Below are 19239 nucleotides of genomic sequence, written 5' to 3' on the forward strand. Positions count from 1 at the left end.
GTATTCAGGTGTGATTTCGACTGATCTGTAGGCGGAAAACGTCCCATTAGTCCAAATCTGGCTCAAGTTCTTTTCAACAGTGGATTCCCAGCAATACGTGGCCGGGATTTCCACATCATGATATAAACACTCCTAGAACCACCTTCATACGCCAACCAACAGCAGACCATCCATTACACCACACCACCATCTGCGCCCCACATCCTTCAAATTACCTTATTTCCATGCATGCCTAGTCCCGATCCCGGCCACCAAATAGCGAGGTTCTCGGAGTTGACTGGAATGTCAGTAGAGGGAACTTTCTAGCCATAATGAGCTGGGGATCTGGTTTCTCCGTTGCATCTGGCACAAAACCGTCAGGTAGGCTTGGAGTAGCCCAATGCTGCAGAACACTCGTGTCTGTGAGCGGCGTCACAGCTGGGTTGTACGGTTTTCTGTATGGCTCAAAGACGTTGGTCAGACGACGAACTAAATGCTTAAGCACAACATCCTGGTCAGCAGCAAAGATAAAATTGCAATTCTGCTGAAGGACCTCCATCTTCTTCGCCATGGGATCGCTGTCTCTGACGCTCTCCACTTCCTTTCGACAGAGAGGGCAGCTCACATGGCCCTTGAGCCACTCTATAATGCACAGCTTGCCAAACACGTGGTGGCAGTTTGGCATCTTCATGGCAATGTGGCGCACCTCCTTGGCCTCTGGTTTCTTGAAGTCGTTCAATGCTGGGAACATTTCCTCGTTGGATACCTGCTTTTGCGAGGCTAGGTTGTACTGTGGAAACCTGAATGAGTTGAGTGCACCGGCATCGGCTGCCATAAATATAGAAGGATCTCTGAACTTCAACCTGCTCAGCGTGGGTTCCACATCAGCGTTTTCGAAAGCGGAAACCTGTGGTTCTTCCTTGATAGACGTATCCATCTTCTGCTTCTTGTTCTGCTCCACCTCGTACTTCTCGTAGCAAATCGGACAAGTCAGCTCTTTTAGAAGCTCGACAGGAACCTCTTCCAAAGATGCTATGGCTTCGTGGGACGCTACCTTGCGGTTCATTCTCAAGCCACTGTTTGCGTAAGCTCGTTCTATCATGTCTCTGAGCCAGCCAGGGACAGAGCCGTTGGTGGAATGGAAATTCCCGTTTTCGTCGGTTTCAAAAATCGCTGTGTAGCCATGTAGACCGGGGATATTCATGGCGGTAAATGACTGGTAGTAGTAGTTGGTGATGTTGAATTCGCACTAGCAAGGCTGCAGATTCGTGGATCGAGACATGGAACATCGAGAGAAGGTGATGGAAAAAGTGGATTTTTGGATGTGGTGAGAGGGAGATGTTTATTTGATGCTACGAATGTGGCGATTTCAGGGCGGGTGGTTGTGGCCTGTTATCGCCTGCTGACAAACTGTGGAGGACATGTGATTCGGTGAACATGTCATGATCTCATTTCCTATGTGCTGGGGTGGTACCTGCCATGTTTTCGAGGGGTTTTTGAATATCGGCTGCCTTAGTTATTCATGGCAGTCAATAATGAATGAAGGGATGGTGGTTGCCGGGTTTTGCAAGAGTGGTTGAATTTTGCAGAAGTGGCTGCAAATTCCGCCGGTGAGGCTCGCCAGTCAAACACAACCACAAAGCGATGTCCAGAATGAGAGAATATCCTCTTCAAACACACTTAGATCAGCATTTGCTTATACATTCCCTGTAGGCACCATCTGTCCCTCGTGTATGCCTTAGTCCCGTCGTAGTCCCCTGTAGATGCCGCTTTGAGCATGTCAGCATGCCACACTCTACAAGTACTGCTGTCTGATGCCCGCAACCATGGTCTGCTTCTCGGGAGGCAAGGAGCTGATCTGGTCAGGCGGAAGCGACAACACCTGAGCAACCAAATCGGCCTGATCTGGCGGTAAAGCACCAAGCTTCATTTGCGTCGAAAGAGGAAGATTGCCCCACTTTGTTGGAGGCTGCTGCTGCTGCTGTGGGAATTGAGACTGTGGTCTTGGAGGCGGAGGAGGCAATGAAGCCAGTGGCTGGTTGTAACCTCCGGAATTGTAGCCTTGAGGAGGCTGGCCGTAGCCCTGCTGGTACTGTTGTTGCTGGTTATAAGCAGGAGCAGACTGCTGTGGCTGGGGAGTGCTGGAGGCGGATTTCATCGATTCCTGGATCACCTCTTCGTCCACGAAGCCCATGAGTAAAAGCGCCTGGGCAGCTGCGGCGGCCAAGTTGGGCGAAAGATTGAAAACCTCGGCTGCTCTGGCTGAATTGTTGCCCGCGAGAAGCGTCTTCAAGTTGGCTATAAGCTCGATCAACTGCGCCGGCGGAATCAGACTTAGCGTCTCGTTGATCTTGTCTGGAGTCTCTAGAGGAATCTGGGCGGGCGTCGAGAGCGTCTGTGAAGCTCTGAGTAGGTGATCCGGAAGCTGTGCTCCGTTCTGATTGGCCATATTTGCAAACTTAGGCCCATTGGAGCCCGGAACAGGAGGCAATTGGGGTCCTGGAGAAGGCTGATGAGCATTGGGTCTTTGGGGCATTCCCGGCACTGGAGGCAACCCTGAGGCAGGACGCGCCGGCAAGCCGCCCGGAAGCTCAAAGTATGGCGGCATGTTCTGCGGAATGTATGGAAGCGGCTGTTTGTTGGTGTTGTTTCCCGTACGGAAACCTTCCTTAGACAGCTCAAACCGAAGACGTCTGGCTGGTCTTCCGTCAGGAACGTTGATCTTCGCCTGGCTGAGAGCGGCCACGGCCTTCTGTGCCTCCTGTGGAGACTCGAACTCTACGAATGCGTAACCTTTATTTTTGCCAATATGGTCGAAACCGAGTCTGACGTCTAGAACGCTGGCTTGTGAGGTCACGACTGCCTGGAGCTGGTCCTCGGACCACTCAAAGGGAATGCTACCTAGGTATAGGATCGACAGCTGGCCTGGGTTGCCCTGAGGCGGCGAGCCTGCTCTTCTGTTCATGATGGAAGCAGAAGTTAGTGTGAGGTGAGCTACTGCGAATTATGGTGATGGTCGTGTGGGGTCTAAAATGGGATATTGGTAGAATTGGGGGTGTTTGGGAGAGAGGGGCCTCTAGTGGGTTATTGTGGGTTTGGTTTCGTTGGAAAATAGTATTTTCAGCTTAGATTTGGTGTTTTGCTCATCGGGTGTGGAAAAGCTACTTTTGTCTTTTCGCAGCCATTCTGACGTACACCCATGAATTGGGTGTTCACCACTGAGAATTAGGGATTTCTTTGACTAGAGAAAGTTTTGAAATGTTTGATTTTAGTGAATCTATGGATCAATCATTTCGTACTGATTTTTTTTGGGGCTGATCATGGGTGAAAGCATAATTGGCGATTTGGGCTGTTCACCAGCCTCTTTGGAGACCATTGCCTCAAATCTACTAAAACGAATATTTCTGGTACGAGTGAGCGCAAAGAAGACTTCAAATGCTTACGTTCTATGGATCAAAGTGAGCCTGAAACTCGCCTCAATAGTTAATATTGCCATGTATTAAAGCTCGATGATCTTTCCTTGCGAAAAGTGTCAAAGCTACGCCATAAACAAAATACCCTCCCGTTCAATTGTACTTCAAAACGCTAATTTTTTACCTTGAACACTTCGTGTTACAAGTTTTGATTTCGTTGTCTCCTCCAATCTCCCAAGCAGGATGAAAATCTCTTATTACCAGTGACTTTCCTCCACTCTATCAAACTATGCTTGTCATTGAATTAAGAATATTACAAGTTCTATATCATTTCGGTCCAGAAACAGATAAACTGGCAACCGTTCAACTTCTATATTTTGTTTTTATGAGTCTTGGTATTCTTGATACCCTCCCAACGGGGAAAGCTGTTGGTATCTATTCCGAAACAATCCAAAATCCTACCACTGCTCTGTTCTATAATATCGTCAACTGTCTGGGGCCTAGTGTAGAACGCCGGAACTGGTGGGAATATGTAAGCTCCCATTCTTGACAAAAAGAGCATATTCTCTAAATGTATATCCGAGAGCGGAGTCTCCCTAGTCACCAAAAGCAATTTTCTTCTCTCCTTCAAAGTAACATCCGCAGCTCTTACAATTAGGTCTTCAGTGTAGCCCATTCTGATGCCTGCCAATGTTTTCATGGAGCAAGGCACAACGATCATACCATCATGATGAAAAGATCCAGACGAAATAGGTGCACTTACGTCTTTAGCAGTGTACACCTTGGATGCAAGAGACATAATGTCCTCCATGGTGTAGTCCGTTTCGTACTTCATTGTAGCCATTCCCCACTTTGACATCACCAAATGAGTTTCAACCTGACACTGCTTTAGCATTTGTAGCACCCTAACGCCAATTGATATGCCTGTTGCACCAGTAATTGCAACCACCAATCTTTTTGGTCTTGGTGCAATTTCATGACTAGGTAGACTCTCCGAAAGCGGTAATTTGACAGAAAAGCGTCTAACGCAAGACTGATAAAGTTTCAGTCTGCATCCTCCTAGTATGTTAGCCAGTCTTGCAGCGTTTGCGAAAAGCGTAGGTAGCATCGTGAAGAATACCAAAGGACAAGCACCACAACTCGACTTTATAGAAAAATTGAAAAAAATCACAAAAGCAGGCTTAAATTCTAGGCAGTGACCATCGGCACCGATAAATATTCGCCGACTAGAGCCGACTAGGGCTTTTTATGCGCGCACCAGGCGGCAATCGGCCTTAAATAAGTGTTGATGCATTTGCGTTTCGGGAAACGAGGCACGGTCTCCGACCATAAATAGGAGACATGCTGCTGGATGTAGAAAAACTAATAAACAACAATAGAACTATGAGCGCATTGAAACCGGCATTGAGATTTAGGGATTTTCTTCAGGTCCTCAAGGAGGAGGGTGACTTGCAAGAGATCACCACCGAGGTCGACCCCAATTTGGAGGTAGGAGCTGTTATGAGAAGGGTGTACGAGGAAAAGTTGCCTGTGCCGTTTTTTCAAAACCTAAAGAAGGATTCAAAAAATCCAGATCCTGAAAATTTGTTCAACATCGTCGGATGCTTGGGTGGTCTTCGAGACAAGTCCAAGGGCAACGATCATGCCAGAATTGCCCTACACTTGGGTTTGGACTCACAGACCCCGATGCCCAAGATCATCAATTACTTGTTGGAGGCTAAAACAAAAAAACCAATTACACCCCAAGCTGTTGATTCCTCTGGTGCTCCATGCAAGGATAATAAGCTCACTGGAGACGATATCAAGTTGAACTCGTTGCCTGCTCCCATGTTGCATCATGGTGATGGAGGAAAATACATCCAAACTTATGGAATGTTCGTCTTGCAAACTCCAGATAAGAGCTGGACAAACTGGTCTATAGCCAGAGGAATGATTCATGACGATAACCATTTGACCGGCTTGGTCATAAACCCACAACATATCAGACAAGTTGCCGATACATGGAATGCAGTTGGTAAAGGTGACAAGATCCCGTTTGCCTTGTGTTTTGGCGTCCCACCTGCAGCTATTCTAGTAAGCTCCATGCCAATTCCTGAAGGTGTTTCGGAGGCAGACTACATTGGAGCCTTGGTTGAAGAACCCTTGAAAGTTGTCAAATGTGAAACCAACGAGTTGGAAGTTCCTGCTGATTCTGAAATTGTTCTTGAAGGCCATTTGAACTTGAATGAGTTGGTCAACGAAGGTCCATTTGGTGAGATGCACGGGTACTGTTTCCCAGGAACACCACATCCATGTCCTTTGTACACGGTAGAGACCATAACCTACCGAAACCACGCTATCTTGCCGGTTTCCAATCCTGGCTTATGTACCGATGAAACACACACCTTGATTGGTGGTTTGGTGAGTGCTGAAGCCAAGCAGTTATTCATGGACGATGCGGTTTTGAAGAATGTCATCATGGAGGCATTTACTCCCTATGAAGGCGTAGCTTTGTGGTTGGCTTTGAAGGTGAATACCAAGGAGCTAGCCAAGTTGAACACCACCAGTAAAGATTTCTGTAAGAGAGTTGGCGATATTGTTTTCAGCTCCAAGACAGGTTTCATCATCCAAGAAGTGGTTTTGGTATCGGAGGATGTCGACATTTTTGATTTTAGAAAACTCATTTGGGCCTACATTACGAGACATGCACCAGGTGATGACCAGTACTTCTTTGAAGAGTACCGTGCTTTCCCATTGGCACCTTTCATCAGCCAGGGACCGAGAGCCAAGACGCTAAAGGGCGCCAATTGTGTCACCGACTGCTTATTTCCACAGCAGTATAAGCCCGACGGTGTAGAGTTTGTCACCTGTGACTTCGATGGTTACCAGGACTCCATCAAGGAAAAAGTGTTGAAGAATTGGTCTGCCTACGGCTACAAATAGGTGTTGAATAAAAGTAACATTTTGGTGGTGCTTGCTGCTCGTTCTAGATACAATTTTATTCACTCGGTGTATCGAGCTTCTTAATACATATTGTACATTGCCAACAGGCTTTTGAGACCACGCCTACGCCTTTGCGTCGGTCTCAATGACTCCGTAGGAGCCCTTCCCAATCTCGGTCTGGATATCCTTCACGATCTTCCTCTTGTCCGCATCAAGCGTTGCAAGCTCCTCTTCCGTCAAACCGTTGACATACCGCAAAAGCTCCACATGGTCCGTCGTCAACTGGTCCAAATCGGGTTGTCTTCGGTTGAGACACAACTCCACGAGGTTCTTATTGGCCACGTTCATCATCAAGCTGGTCTCGACCAAGGCATGCGATAGCTGGGGACACTGGTCTAGAAGCTTTTTCATAAGCACAGGGTTCTCCAAGCTCATCGACTTGGCCTCCTTCAATATACGAGCGGCCGTTTGCGAGTCCAACCTCGACAACAACTCCAGAATCGCCTGCTGGGAGCTTTGTCCTGGAAATAACTGCACACCCAAGGGCAAAGGCGGTAGTTTGGCTGCGTTTCCAGTCAAACCCTCACTAAGGGCGTCTTCGTCAGAGGCTAGCGTGCACCTCAAGTACCTGTTTCCCACGTTCATGTTATTTAGGTTTCTGACGGCCGAAAGCGCCGTTTCACTGTCACCGTAGCGGATGTAGGCGTTTCCCTTGGACTTTCCTGTGGAGGAGTCGAACAAAAGTTTGATGTCGATGACCGGACCGACGGATCTGGCGATCTCCAGCACCTGCTCCTCGGTGTAGTCGAACGGGATGCTGGCGATGAAGACGGTTTTGCTGTGGTTTTCCATGAAAAGGTGGTAGTTGAGGTTTGATGTGGAGTGCGCAGGATGTGTAGATGGGTTGAGAGTTTAGTGTTAGTAGGTGGGAGGAACGCTATGGACCAGTCGAGTTTATGAGGGTTTTAATGGATTCATGCAAATTGACAAGCTATATTGTTTTTGACAAATTTGACAAATTAGCGTGTTTGTCATTGAAGTGTTAGTGGTGAGAGGGAAGCTTGAATGTTTCGCAGCCACTACTGGTTTAGTAGAACATATCAGTGGCCATAGTGGCTCAAATTGAGATACTGTCATTGATTTTGTATTTCTTAAGGTAGAGCAAAAGACGGTTGGTAAGAATAAAAAAAAGAAAAGACTTAAGTCATTTGAATGCGTTGTATATCTGTGATACATCTGGTCAATGCTACTTACAACAAGTAAAGTACTGATTATTGGGGAGATCCTTCCATGACCGTCAAGGAAAATCGACTTGGAAACTTGAGGCAAAATCCAATAAAATTTACACTAAACCATCCCTCCACCGTTAAAGAAGCTACTTTGGTGATGGAGACAACTTCTCCAGCAAGGTACAGTGTGATAAGCAAACGAAGGTTTTGTGATTCCGAAAAAGACAATTGAGTTTTCAACGCCATTTAAGATTTCATAAAAAGTTTCTCAAAAGGAATGTTAGAAACTCTCTAAATCTCGAGACATAGTGTGCTCATCGGGGCTCATCCCATCGCTCGTGTGCCGACTTTGCAGCCATTATGAGAGGCACCATCAACAGTGAAAAATGTGAAAAATCGAGTTTTCCATTAAAAGCCCTTAAGAATACCACCTTGTTGGCTGATGTCAATTCAAAAGACAAAAGAAAAAGGTAGGTCATATCTTCAAAAGTATATTTTAGAGATGCCATCACTAGGCCATCATCACTGAACAACATATGCACCCTCTGAGCAACCCCATACCCTGTCACACACCAAACAAACCAAAACTTCCCCTCAAAACCCAACCCTTCAGAATCACTACCCAATATCATTTCCTCGTCAAAACTCCAAACTTTTCCAAACCCATTGTAGCTCGAGGGCCTGGACCCTTGTGGTGCACGGATGCTCTTCCTGGAAACTCACCTACCAACCACACTCTTCATCATGGACGTGAAGGAGATCAAGCTGACGGTGTCGAACTTGGAGAAACTGAGTGACGACACCACGATCTTGAAGCTTTTAAACATCTTGAACGACGGCATCGAGCCCACAGAGAAGCTCTTGAGAGAAACAAAGGTCGGTGTGGCCGTCAACAAGTACAGATCCAACAGCAACAGCGAAATCAGCACGTTGGTGAAACGCATGATCAAGAAATGGAAGGAGGTTGTACAGAACGAGAAGAACGCCAAGAAGGCCCAGGCCAGTGCTGCTCCAACGCCGGCTAAACCAGCTCCCGGTTCCACTGGAGGTAAGTTCCATAATGGCCCTAGAAACCCCAAAACCGACGGCGTGGATACCACGATTTACGACGACAGCACGCGGAATGCCTCGGTCAGTGCGTTGTACACGGCGTTGGCGATAGAACGGGACGACGACTCCAAGACGATAGTCAATGTCGCCGTGAAGATAGAAAGTGAAGTGTACGCTGAGGAGTACAGCAAAGTGAACGACGGATACAGAAACAAGTTGCGGACGCTCACGATGAACTTGCGGAACAAGAAGAACCCGGACTTGAGAGCCAACTTGTTGACGGGCTCGTTGAAGCCCGAGAAGTTCATCAAGATGTCACCCAACGAGATGGCTCCCGAGGCCTTGAGACAGGAAATGGAGAAGTTGCACAAGCAGAATCTTTTCGACGCCCAAGGCGCCACAGAGAAGAGAGCCGTCACAGACAGATTTACTTGTGGCAAGTGCAAGCATAAGAGAGTCAGCTACTACCAGATGCAGACGAGGTCGGCCGATGAGCCGTTGACTACATTTTGCACCTGTGAGAACTGTGGTAACCGCTGGAAGTTCTCGTAGGTTTACAGGAAAGGAGGAGTGGATCGCTGTGTATTATATTTTAGAATCTCCGGAAAAAAAAGTGTCTGTACGATTAGTAGGAAGCGTTTTTGGCCAAGAACGAGAGCAAGTCGACCTTGGTGACGATCTGCACGGGCTTCAACTCGTCGTCGGTGATGATGGCGTTGGAGTGGGTCTCGAAGAACTTGTTCAAGAGAGCGAGTGGGGTGCTCATGGTGATAGGCTCGTAGGACTTCTTGGTGAAGCCAGACTCCTTGTTGATGCTGAAGGACTTCTCAAAGTCAGCCAACTTACGGAAGTCCAAGAAGATGCCTCTGATGGAGTTGGTCATCTGGACCTTCTTCGTCGAAAGAGACTTCAAGATCTTGGACAAAGTGACAAGACCAATCAACTTGCCGGTGGAACTCAAGACAGGCAACTGGTCAAAGCCGTTGGACTTGAGCAACTCGAAGGTCTTGCCCACGGTGTCAGCCAAAGTGACAGTGACCACAGGTGGCTTGCCAGAAACAAGGTCAGCAATGGTCTTGTTGTGCAAAAAGTCGTCGGTCTTGTTGGCAGCGGTGTTGGTCTCGTCAACATCGAAGCCGTTGATCTTCATCCACTCGTCATCAGCAAACTTGGACAAGTAAGATCTGATGGAGTCTGGGAAGACAACCACAACGGTGTCGTCCTCGGTCAAGTCCTTGGCAACCTCGAGGGCAGCCTGCAAAGCAGAACCGGAGGATCCTCCAACGAGGATACCTTCCTCTCTAATAATTCTTCTAGCCAACTTGAACGACTCAGCGTCGTCAGTCTTGATCCAGTGGTCCACACGAGTTCTGTTCAACACATCTGGAATGAAATCGTAACCGATACCTTCAACGAGGTAGCCGTCGGAGGTGGTGTTCAAGGTCTCTGGCTGGGCCAAAATGGAACCCTTGGGGTCAGCGGCAATAATTCTGACGTCAGGGTTCTTCTCCTTCAAGTACTGAGAAATACCAGTGATAGTACCACCAGTACCAGCACCGGCCACCAAGTGGGTGACCTTACCCTCGGTCTGCTCCCAAACCTCGTAACCAGTACCGTAGTAGTGAGCTCTAGGGTTGGCCTCGTTACCGTACTGGTCCAAGATGACCGCGTTAGGAAGCTCCTTCTCCAACTTCTGAGCCACACCAATGTGAGACTCTGGAGAGTCCCAGGCGGCCTCAGTAGGGGTTCTAATAATCTCAGCACCCAATGCCTTCAACACGGAAACCTTCTCGTTGGACATCTTCTCAGGCAAGGTGATGATGGTTCTGTAGCCTCTGACAGCACCAACAAGAGCCAAACCGATACCGGTGTTACCCGAGGTTGGCTCAATCAAGGTGTAGCCTGGCTTGATTCTGCCCTGCTTCTCAGCCTCCAAAATCATGTTCTTGGCGATTCTGTCCTTGATGGAACCTCCAGCATTGAACAACTCAACCTTGGCGTACACCTTGGCCTTGATGCCGTAGGACTGGGGGATTTTGTTTAACTTGATCATGGGGGTGTTCCCGATAAAATCGAGAACATCGTCGGCAAGTGGCGGAAGAGGCAGCATGGTTGGTGTGGATGAGGTTTGTTGGAAAAAACGAGGTGATGGGGTGGTGATGGTCCTGCAGCTGGGCACGGTTGCAAACGGAATACCACAACGCCAGTGTCCCAAAAACGTAATTTTTTTTGGCTGAATGAGAAGGAGTCACAAAAATAATTTTGCAAGTTCATTTGGCCCTTCCCAGCTTCAAAGGGCCTTCTGTAGGCGCCTGCGCCACAGTTATACGCTCACTATCTTGCATTTAATCACCTCGGGGTCTTCTCCGGGAATACCCTTGGTGAAGTCAAAAACCTGGAAAAGACCCCTACGGTCCACAACAAGAATTTTGCCGCCATCGGACGAGTACAGCACGGAGGCTGCCTCATTCGGACGAACGGCATTTGCTGCTTCGCCTAGTAATACTATGATTTTCTTGGTCTGAGGCCTCGTGGTCCTGGCGTTCGGAGTAGATACGATGAATATCCGACCGGACTTGTCCAAGAAGAGAATGCTGTCACCGCGAGGAGAAAATTCAACACGGTAGATGGAAGAGCCGATTTCGGGCACCTTGAGCGTAACGTCGTAGTCTGTAATCTGGAGGTTTCTGTCGTCTTCCACATCGTCCTCTAAAGAGACATTTGACATGCCCCCAAAAGCGTCAATGGACGGTCCTTCAAGTTTTACTAGCAAAGACGGACGGTTGTTCCATGATGCTGTGGTGATGGCAATGGTGTTTGTGCCAGGAAGGCCGAATTTGATATCGGTGATTCCCTCACTATCCATGACCTGGTCGTCTACATTTGTATCATAGCTCCGGTCGCCCGTCATTTCTTCGAGTTTTTGTCTTGAGGCAACTCTCATGTCGGACCAGATAAGCATGGGCTTTCTGCAAACACTGGTAGGTGTGGATCGTAGACGAATAATGAAGTAACGCATTTCGTAGACTGTAGAACATATGATATGGGTTGACGCTGCATTGAAGGAAATGACCTTGAGCGGATCTCTGTATGGAATGGTAATGGTTATAGGATGCACGCTTTTGACGTTCTGTTGATCCATATCTAGCTGATGGAGAATCACGAAAGGTTGCTGTTTTCCAGACATCCTCTCTCGAGCCGTGATTCCACAGGCTATGAGGTTTTCCTTGGGGGCAATTGAAATGCATCTTATAGGGAAGTTGGTCAAATACGTGTAGACTGGAGCACCCACATCGCCGTATTCTGGATCAGCATTAAGAACACGAACCACACCTCTCGTTCCGGCAAGCACAAGGAACCGTCTTGAAAGGCAGCACGAGAGATGCACAAACAGCTTCAATTTAGAGCCCACACTCTCGGAATCGGAAGAAGTGCTTTTACCTCCGAACTCATTCTTCACTATAAGCCCCGGCTTAGAAGAAGGCTTATATTCCGATGATCCGTACGAGTACTCTCCAGTCAGCTTGCCACAAGCTAGAAGGGAAGGCTTGCCTAGACTTGGTCTGTACGTGTAGAGCTCCCAGCGTTTGTCTGTGATCAAAACGAAAGTGGTGATTTCTTCACCCAAGGCCTTATCGTAGCGGGTACACAAGGAACAGCCGTTGTAGCGGGTAGCCGACAGTCGAAGAGAAAGCTTCTTGAGCTTGTTGTTGGCGGTCTGGAAAGTCGTGAGTTTCCTGTGGAATGGGAAGCATCTGCTGAAGTTGTACTCCTCCTGTTCGTTCAAACCCAGAAGCATATTGTCGAGATCGTCCTCGGGCTGCTTGGGAATTTCTGGACTAAGAATCGGCGCCTTCATCTCTGTTTCCGGCGAGCTCAGTAAGGCCACCTCTCGCTTTCCCTCTGTTTCTTCTCGAGCTAGTTTACAGAAGAGTCCCACCAAGTCCATACTTTCTGTAGTTGCCAGGTCCAGCATTTTCCGTAGACTTTGCCGCAGGGACGACGTTCGCCTTTGCTTTGGATCTAGGAGTTTGTAGAGCTCTCGTAGCGGAGCAATTGGTGTTATCATGGATGCCTCCTCAAAGCACACTGGACAGCTTTTCGGACCAGCGAGGTATTGGGCCTCAGAAACAAGACAGCCGCATGAAAGCACTGCAGCGTCAGAAACAAGGCCACCAGGCGGGTCTGCGCCGGGAAATCGTAGTAGGTTTTCTAGCCGACTGGTCTTGACTTCCATGGGTTGGTTGTGATGGATGAATGGAGGGGAGGGGTGAATTGGACTGGGTGGATTTCGTAGAGCTTATCCTCAATGAAGGGAATTTGGAGGTTTGAGGATCACGAGATTGTCTGTGGATGTTGCAGTGGATTGGATGGTTTAAAGGAGGGTGAGGAGTTGGCGATGTGTATTATGTATGTATGGCTGCGAAAGATGCTGTCAAAGTGTAGCCGAGCAGTATGGAGGAACCGTCGTACCCCACAAAAAGTGTTTGACATTGGAGGGCAGGTGGAGATTTTTGGGGAAAATTATAGAGAAGTTGAGTTGGTCAAAAATGTGATTCTAAAAGTTCGACTTTAATAGAGAGTTCATGATGTCAGTGGTGGTGGTAGTGGTTGTAGCTGTGGTAGTAGATAGTCGGTCAACCAGGTCGATTCCTTCCTATCTAAAAATTTTTAGATAGTTCTGTTTTAGAATATAGGTTTATTGTCCGGTATTTTCTCATTTTGAGATGCTTAGGGGTGTTTCTGATGTATAGCTAGAGCTTCTAAGGTCCAGTTGAAGTACTGAGATCAACTCCAGCAAAGATACAAAGTTTTCGAATACCCATCTCAGCAGCGTATAATGCACTGGTAATGGGATGCCACACAATTCACGATTTGCTTCAAATCTATGTGACAAACTTTCGAAACCATCAACTAAAGCCATTTCGAAATGCCACCAATTCTGTACATCATGACTATTTTCCAGACCTAACTACAAAGCCAAGCGTATCAATAACACCAATTCTCGGATTTATTATTCTTCCAACCAACCCTTAAAGAACCAATTTGTTGCCATCTTGTTCAAAAATAGACCAGCCGGATGCCAAGCGAGATCTAACTGAATGATCAAGAGCATTCGCGGGCTTGAAACAACCATTGTCATGTTAGATCGTCATTTGCTAGAATCTCGCAGGCGAGGCACTATACACCTCACCATCGGAAGCAATGGACGGTTTTGCCAGCATTAGTTCATCCAGAGCTTCCAACCAGGTTCACTATGATCGATGGTTATGAACTCATTGTCAATGCAAACCGTTCATAAAAGTCACCTTCTAGACTTTATCTGAATCCATAAAATAGCAAAACCAACCCTCACTACATATTTTCAACCACCGATGACGTGAGGCCAACGCCAAGCTTCCATACATTGTATTAGCCTTGCACCTTTGTAGAGCGGGCCGAATACGGACGATAATCAACGTCAGCTTGTAACTGGTTTGGTCCGTTTGCCACCAAACGTACGCCAAGATGGCCATCCCAGCTTTCTCAGTATATATATTTGAGAAATTGGGCCTGAAAACTATCCATCATAATGAGATTCCTGTTGCAATATTCCTTCCTTTTCCTCGCCGTTCAGGCAGCCAATGTGCAAAAGATCATAGTCGAAGAGGCTTTCAATAAAGCTGTGGCCCAGTATAAAGCGGCTTCTTCTGCTTTGGAAGAACAGCTCCCTGCTTGTGTGGAGAAATACGACGTTGAGGCCGACTCCAAGTTCACCTTGAATGGACATGTCGTTGTCTTGAAGACCCCTCATACTCCAGAAAACGAAGACAAACTCTCCGGTTTCCAGAACTGTGTTTTTGAAATCTCTCACGATACCCTTGTTGCTGGTTCGTACGAAGCAATCGAATCTAGCGTTGTCTTGGAAGACACCACTGAGGGCTGGAACCAGGCTGCAATGACGAACTTGAGATACGACGTCGTTGCTGCTTTGATCGGATAATTCCGTTTTATGTACGTTCACGAGGTTGAGCTCTAGATAGCATCGCCAGATTTAATTTCCCGATATGACCGTTAATACTTATGAATGATAAAGATTATGATTTAACTGAGGGCCGATGATAAGGTATGTATGTGCCTTTATTCCATATACTCACGATATACCCCTGCCATAAGCAACTATATCAGAAATAGTGCCAAGTTCGCTTAGGCTACTTTGATGATCTTACTCCACGTACCAGACTATGGATGGATCTCAACAGGGCTTCATTGCATAAGACATTGACCCCAACGCTGCATGAATCTACATGCCCTACTCTATTTCTCCACACCTACCGCTTCTAACCGTTGCTCGTTCATTAATCCTATGTAACCAACCCTGTCAGTAAAACCGTGATGTGGAAAGCCATCGTGCCCGCACGATCCGACCGCTTCACTGACGCTTTTCGGTCTCCCGATCGTGCAAAACATGCAGTTGGTTGCCTCTGCCAGAGACTGGAGCCATTCTGGAAGCACCAGCAGTAACGTTTTCCTTCTTGGTGTCCTCTTCAACCTCGGGCTGCTCTGGCACAACAAATGCAGGCTGGGCGTCGTCCACAGCATCGGAGAAGTCTCTCTCAGCATCCTCAAGACCGTAGTCAAAGAATGTGTACAACGCGCCGGTGACGAATTTGACCTTGCCGCAAAGTGAGCTCCAGAGCCCGGGCAGGTGTTTGGCTTTTTCGTTTTGCACTGGCTTCAAAATTAACGCCAGGCGGGGGCTCAAGCCAAGGTCGCTGAGCTTTGTGAGTTCCTGGCCGGCAGTGAACGTGACTCTGGGGACGCCCACGTAGCAAAAGGCGTAGTGGTTCATGGCGAAGGCCGAGGTGTGTGCAAAGGACGGCAAGGCGTCGTCTCTTTCAGGGGAGAGCAGCAAGCCTCTTTCGCTCTCTATCCAGCGCTTAACGTCACGGAGGGTTTGGGAAGAGTTGAAGGTGCCCTGGACAGTTTCTCCGTCAAGAAGACGGATCAGAAGTTTACACTGGGATGCGGAGACGGGGGACTTTTGTCTTTTGGGGGTGGACTCCACAGAGTATCGTCTCTGGGAGAGCCTCTCCTTCTTGTCGGCCTCGATCTGGGCTCGTATTCTGCAGAGGTCCTCCTCCTTCTCGGACATTCTCCTTTGTGGTTTTTTGGTGGGTTGCTTGGTGGGGAGCTCGGGTACGTACTTCCTGAGAAAGGTCTCGACGTCACCGTCCACGAACGTATCTTTGACGGAGCCACGGATAACAGTAAAAGAAGGAGACTGCAAATCCTTGAGTTCCTCGAATTCAGCCGCCTCCTGGTCGGGCTTCACGCATATAAAGTTCCTTCTTAGCACATCCACCAAATCGTGGTTAGTGTTATGGTAAAGATGCTTCTGGGCCATGTCGTCGTTTTCATCAAGATACACGAGGACCGGCTGGCCGGTAAGGGCAGAAGCCCTGCTTGCAGCGTCCCACGACGGCGAAAAAAGCAGCTTCATGGTGGAAAAAGCAGTGTTGTTGTTAGGTATCACGGAAAAAGATGGGTATAAATGGATGACTTCTCCAGACAGGACGTGCGCTAGGCTATGTGGCTGGGTTGCTTGCGATAAGTCACACTAGAGAATACGGCGAGATTATACGAAACACGACAATGATAGATTTTGTAAAATGAAAGTTTCGTTTCTGGTTTTTTGGGTTTTGTTTTCTGGTTTTTATGTATTGGTGTTTGTATTAGTGCTCCTTCACTGGTTATCGGACCCTGCGGAGGAATGGGTCCGTGAGGGAGGGGATCTCAAAAAGGCAGGATCTAGCTAAGAGGTGAACAAAGGCTAAGTTCATCGTGAAAGAGGCTTAATTTCCGGTGGTGAGGTTTGTGCTTTGGTGGGCTGCTTTTGTAGTAGAAATGCGTGATCGGCTCCGTAACCACCGGCATCGGACTGCTACGAAAGCACATGCTACACAAAAAAAAACATAAATTCTTCAAAAACGAGTTGACTTGGGTTTTCGTCAAAACTCGCAAAAGATGGATTTTCCTCGGGTGCCCTATGACGTATCCACTTTAGGCATGTGTGTTGCCCGTATTTGCCTGTCAATATGCGGCTCTGAGCAAGTGAGCGTCTGTGCTAGTAACCTCGAGCCCAGAGGGGCTGATTTTACAGAGGGTGTTTTGCAAAAACGGCGAAATTTGGGGAAATCGAATTTGATGATCCTGAAATATCAACATTTGGGGCCTCCTCCAGCTTATCGGGAATCGCCCTAGTGCTGCAATAGGGGCTACCTGGATAGAGTTCGGATAAGCCGGGGTGTCAAAAAATGGCCCTTTCGGGCAGCTCGGGGCGGTGACGAGGCAGTAGGGTGGGGCTTCGAGGAAGAGGCGAGAGGAAGAGATTTAGAAGTTTTGGAGAAAATCGGCTGTTTTAGTGTGCTATTTAGGCGAAGCGTATTGGGGCTGGGGGTGGTGGATTACTTGATTTGGGTGGACGGGTTCGGCTAAATGGGAGAAAAAAGTGGCCACCAGTTGGAGTATTTGCTTTTGATCTTCTGAAAAGTGGTGGTATGCCACGGACGGGTGGTTTTTGGGTATGTGGAGCTTTCTAGTTGGTGGTAATGGGCATCAGCTTGTATGTTGAGCAATGAGGAAGCACATGTTGATGTCTATTCAATTTGAAATAGCAGTGCAGTAGTGCTAGTCAGTACAAAAAACAAAGTGCTATGTATGTAAATGTTGGCTGATAGTGTGGATCTGGACCTGGTTCTGGATCTGGGTTCTGCTCAACTGTACTGGAAAGTGTAATATCTGCATTGCACTTTTTAATCTTAGAGGTTGAAAATTCTAGCACCCCGTTGAAGCTTCCTAAGCTTCTTAGTCTCATGAAACTCTCTATAATTTCAATATAGTACTGGAGACTCTCTCAAATCCAGTAACTACATCTTTTCGCAGCCATTCGCAGCATATAGTTGTTGATATCTGATCCATAGGTAGCCACTAACACAACAAACAAAAGTCACCCTTAAGTAAAAACATCCGAACCTTTCTTCTTTATCCTTTCCCACCCAAATCAACTTCTCCAACTTTTTCACCTTCACATCGTACCAAGACATCACCACTACGGCTCCCGCTTTGTTTACTTTTCATACACTCCCAGTGTTTACATCCATCTTCAACACCCTTCTTCATGGAAAGCAACAGCGTCAAGGTCATTGTGAGGCTCAGACCGCCTCTTCCACGTGAAGAGGACCAGGACGATTGCTTGGTGGAGATGCCGCCTTCCGAAAAAGGCTCCACCTTGTTGAAAACTCACGACTCCTCCAAAAAGTACATCTTCGACGAATGTGTGTATTCGTACAGCACAGCTCAGGAAAACTACATGGACAATGCCGATTTCTATCGTTCTTCTGGACCGCAGCTTATAGAGCATTTCTTTCAGGGCTACAATGTGTGTCTTTTGGCATACGGTCAAACTGGATCTGGTAAGACCTACACCATGATGGGACAGGATCTGAGCCCAGGCTTGATCCCGTTGATGGTTAGGGATATTCTCAGACACAAGGACGATCTTGTGAAAAGCAGAATCAACTGTGAACTTTGTCTCTCGTATGTGGAGATCTACAACGAGAAAGTGAAGGATCTTCTCAATGAATCGAAGCAGTGCAGGGTCAGAGAACACCCTACAATGGGCTCCTACGTGGAAGGACTTGCTGAAGTGACTATTGGTCTGTACGAGGAATTCAGATCGCTTTTGGAGAAGGGCAATGGCCATAGGACCGTGGCATCCACGCAAATGAACGTATCCAGTTCGAGATCTCATGCAGTGATTACGCTTTCCCTAAAGCAAACAAAGTACACTGCTGGAGACGACATGGATGTGGGTGAGCCCGACGAGGAGGTGCTTTCCAGCATTCGTTTGGTCGATTTGGCCGGATCTGAGCGTCTACACAAGACTGGTCTGTTTGGTCAAGCTGACAGAATGAAGGAGGGAACCCAAATCAACAAATCACTTACAGTTTTGGGTCGTTGTATTAACATTCTTGCTCTGGCGAATCCAAGCAAGCCGCCTGTCGTTCCGTACAGAGACTCGATCTTGACATACTTGTTGCGTGAGAACCTCGCTGGAAACTCCAAAACAGCCATGATCTTCTGTGTGTCGCCATTCGACTATGAGGAGACCCAGCAGACGCTCAATTACGCAAACCAAGTGAAGAATATCAAAACCAAGGCAAAGGCCAACACCTCTTCTATTGCTTCAGCACCCATTGAGTGGGAGAAGTTCAAGGAGATGGATAAGCTGGTTGTGGAGACGCTCAAGGATAAAATTGCAGACTTGACTGCTCAACTTGAGGCCAAAAGCGACACCCCAGTGGAAACTGTGTCGCTTATACGGTACCTCGAAAGAGAGGCCCAGAAGCAGAATTTCGAAGTCAAGTACCTCAAGCTGATGCTTCGGCTGCAAAAAAAGCAGGTCCAGGAGCTTAAGGCTCAGAATACGTATCTCCACAAAGAGCTTCTTGAGAAAAATCAAGTGGAATTCCAAAAGAGCAGAAGAACACTCAAAGAATTGGCGGATCCATTGGTGAAAAATTGTGCACAAGAAGTTTCCAGCATAAAAGAGGTTCTTGAGCAGTTCGACCCAGCCAAGGTACTCTAAACCCGTACCTCCGCGC

The 19239-nt window shown here is 47.7% G+C and overlaps 11 protein-coding genes across 11 annotated transcripts; 4 read left to right on the forward strand and 7 right to left on the reverse strand.

Moving 5' to 3' along the window:
- Positions 1-232: 232 nt before the first annotated feature.
- Positions 233-1183, reverse strand: C7M61_004997 (uncharacterized protein; the record flags this gene model as incomplete). Its single annotated transcript, XM_024860309.1, has 1 exon — positions 233-1183. One exon carries the CDS (start codon positions 1181-1183, stop codon positions 233-235), a length of 951 nt encoding a protein of 316 aa, XP_024711527.1.
- Positions 1184-1774: 591 nt separating this feature from the next.
- C7M61_004998 (cleavage polyadenylation factor subunit) lies at positions 1775-2944 on the reverse strand (the record flags this gene model as incomplete). Its single annotated transcript, XM_024860310.1, has 1 exon — positions 1775-2944. The coding sequence occupies one exon, from the start codon at positions 2942-2944 to the stop codon at positions 1775-1777; it is 1170 nt and encodes a 389-aa protein (XP_024711528.1).
- An 818-nt stretch (positions 2945-3762) lies between these two features.
- PAD1 (phenylacrylic acid decarboxylase) lies at positions 3763-4227 on the reverse strand (the record flags this gene model as incomplete). The annotated part of the gene is made up of 1 exon (XM_024860311.1): positions 3763-4227. One exon carries the CDS (start codon positions 4225-4227, stop codon positions 3763-3765), a length of 465 nt encoding a protein of 154 aa, XP_024711529.1.
- Positions 4228-4775: 548 nt separating this feature from the next.
- C7M61_005000 (putative phenylacrylic acid decarboxylase) lies at positions 4776-6314 on the forward strand (the record flags this gene model as incomplete). The annotated part of the gene is made up of 1 exon (XM_024860312.1): positions 4776-6314. The coding sequence occupies one exon, from the start codon at positions 4776-4778 to the stop codon at positions 6312-6314; it is 1539 nt and encodes a 512-aa protein (XP_024711530.1).
- Positions 6315-6437: 123 nt separating this feature from the next.
- On the reverse strand, positions 6438-7166 carry C7M61_005001 (uncharacterized protein; the record flags this gene model as incomplete). Its single annotated transcript, XM_024860313.1, has 1 exon — positions 6438-7166. The coding sequence occupies one exon, from the start codon at positions 7164-7166 to the stop codon at positions 6438-6440; it is 729 nt and encodes a 242-aa protein (XP_024711531.1).
- Positions 7167-8287: 1121 nt separating this feature from the next.
- Positions 8288-9145, forward strand: C7M61_005002 (transcription elongation factor DST1; the record flags this gene model as incomplete). The annotated part of the gene is made up of 1 exon (XM_024860314.1): positions 8288-9145. One exon carries the CDS (start codon positions 8288-8290, stop codon positions 9143-9145), a length of 858 nt encoding a protein of 285 aa, XP_024711532.1.
- Positions 9146-9218: 73 nt separating this feature from the next.
- CYS4 (cystathionine beta-synthase) lies at positions 9219-10703 on the reverse strand (the record flags this gene model as incomplete). Its single annotated transcript, XM_024860315.1, has 1 exon — positions 9219-10703. One exon carries the CDS (start codon positions 10701-10703, stop codon positions 9219-9221), a length of 1485 nt encoding a protein of 494 aa, XP_024711533.1.
- Positions 10704-10916: 213 nt separating this feature from the next.
- Positions 10917-12830, reverse strand: PTR3 (Ptr3p; the record flags this gene model as incomplete). The annotated part of the gene is made up of 1 exon (XM_024860316.1): positions 10917-12830. One exon carries the CDS (start codon positions 12828-12830, stop codon positions 10917-10919), a length of 1914 nt encoding a protein of 637 aa, XP_024711534.1.
- A 1335-nt stretch (positions 12831-14165) lies between these two features.
- C7M61_005005 (uncharacterized protein) lies at positions 14166-14576 on the forward strand (the record flags this gene model as incomplete). The annotated part of the gene is made up of 1 exon (XM_024860317.1): positions 14166-14576. One exon carries the CDS (start codon positions 14166-14168, stop codon positions 14574-14576), a length of 411 nt encoding a protein of 136 aa, XP_024711535.1.
- A 429-nt stretch (positions 14577-15005) lies between these two features.
- C7M61_005006 (uncharacterized protein) lies at positions 15006-16076 on the reverse strand (the record flags this gene model as incomplete). The annotated part of the gene is made up of 1 exon (XM_024860318.1): positions 15006-16076. The coding sequence occupies one exon, from the start codon at positions 16074-16076 to the stop codon at positions 15006-15008; it is 1071 nt and encodes a 356-aa protein (XP_024711536.1).
- A 1677-nt stretch (positions 16077-17753) lies between these two features.
- C7M61_005007 (uncharacterized protein) lies at positions 17754-19223 on the forward strand (the record flags this gene model as incomplete). The annotated part of the gene is made up of 1 exon (XM_024860319.1): positions 17754-19223. The coding sequence occupies one exon, from the start codon at positions 17754-17756 to the stop codon at positions 19221-19223; it is 1470 nt and encodes a 489-aa protein (XP_024711537.1).
- Between the last annotated feature and the right edge of the window lie 16 nt (positions 19224-19239).

The sequence above is a fragment of the Candidozyma pseudohaemuli genome (assembly GCF_003013735.1).
Source record: "Candidozyma pseudohaemuli strain B12108 chromosome Unknown scaffold00020, whole genome shotgun sequence".
Classification (NCBI taxonomy): domain Eukaryota; kingdom Fungi; phylum Ascomycota; class Pichiomycetes; order Serinales; family Metschnikowiaceae; genus Candidozyma; species Candidozyma pseudohaemuli.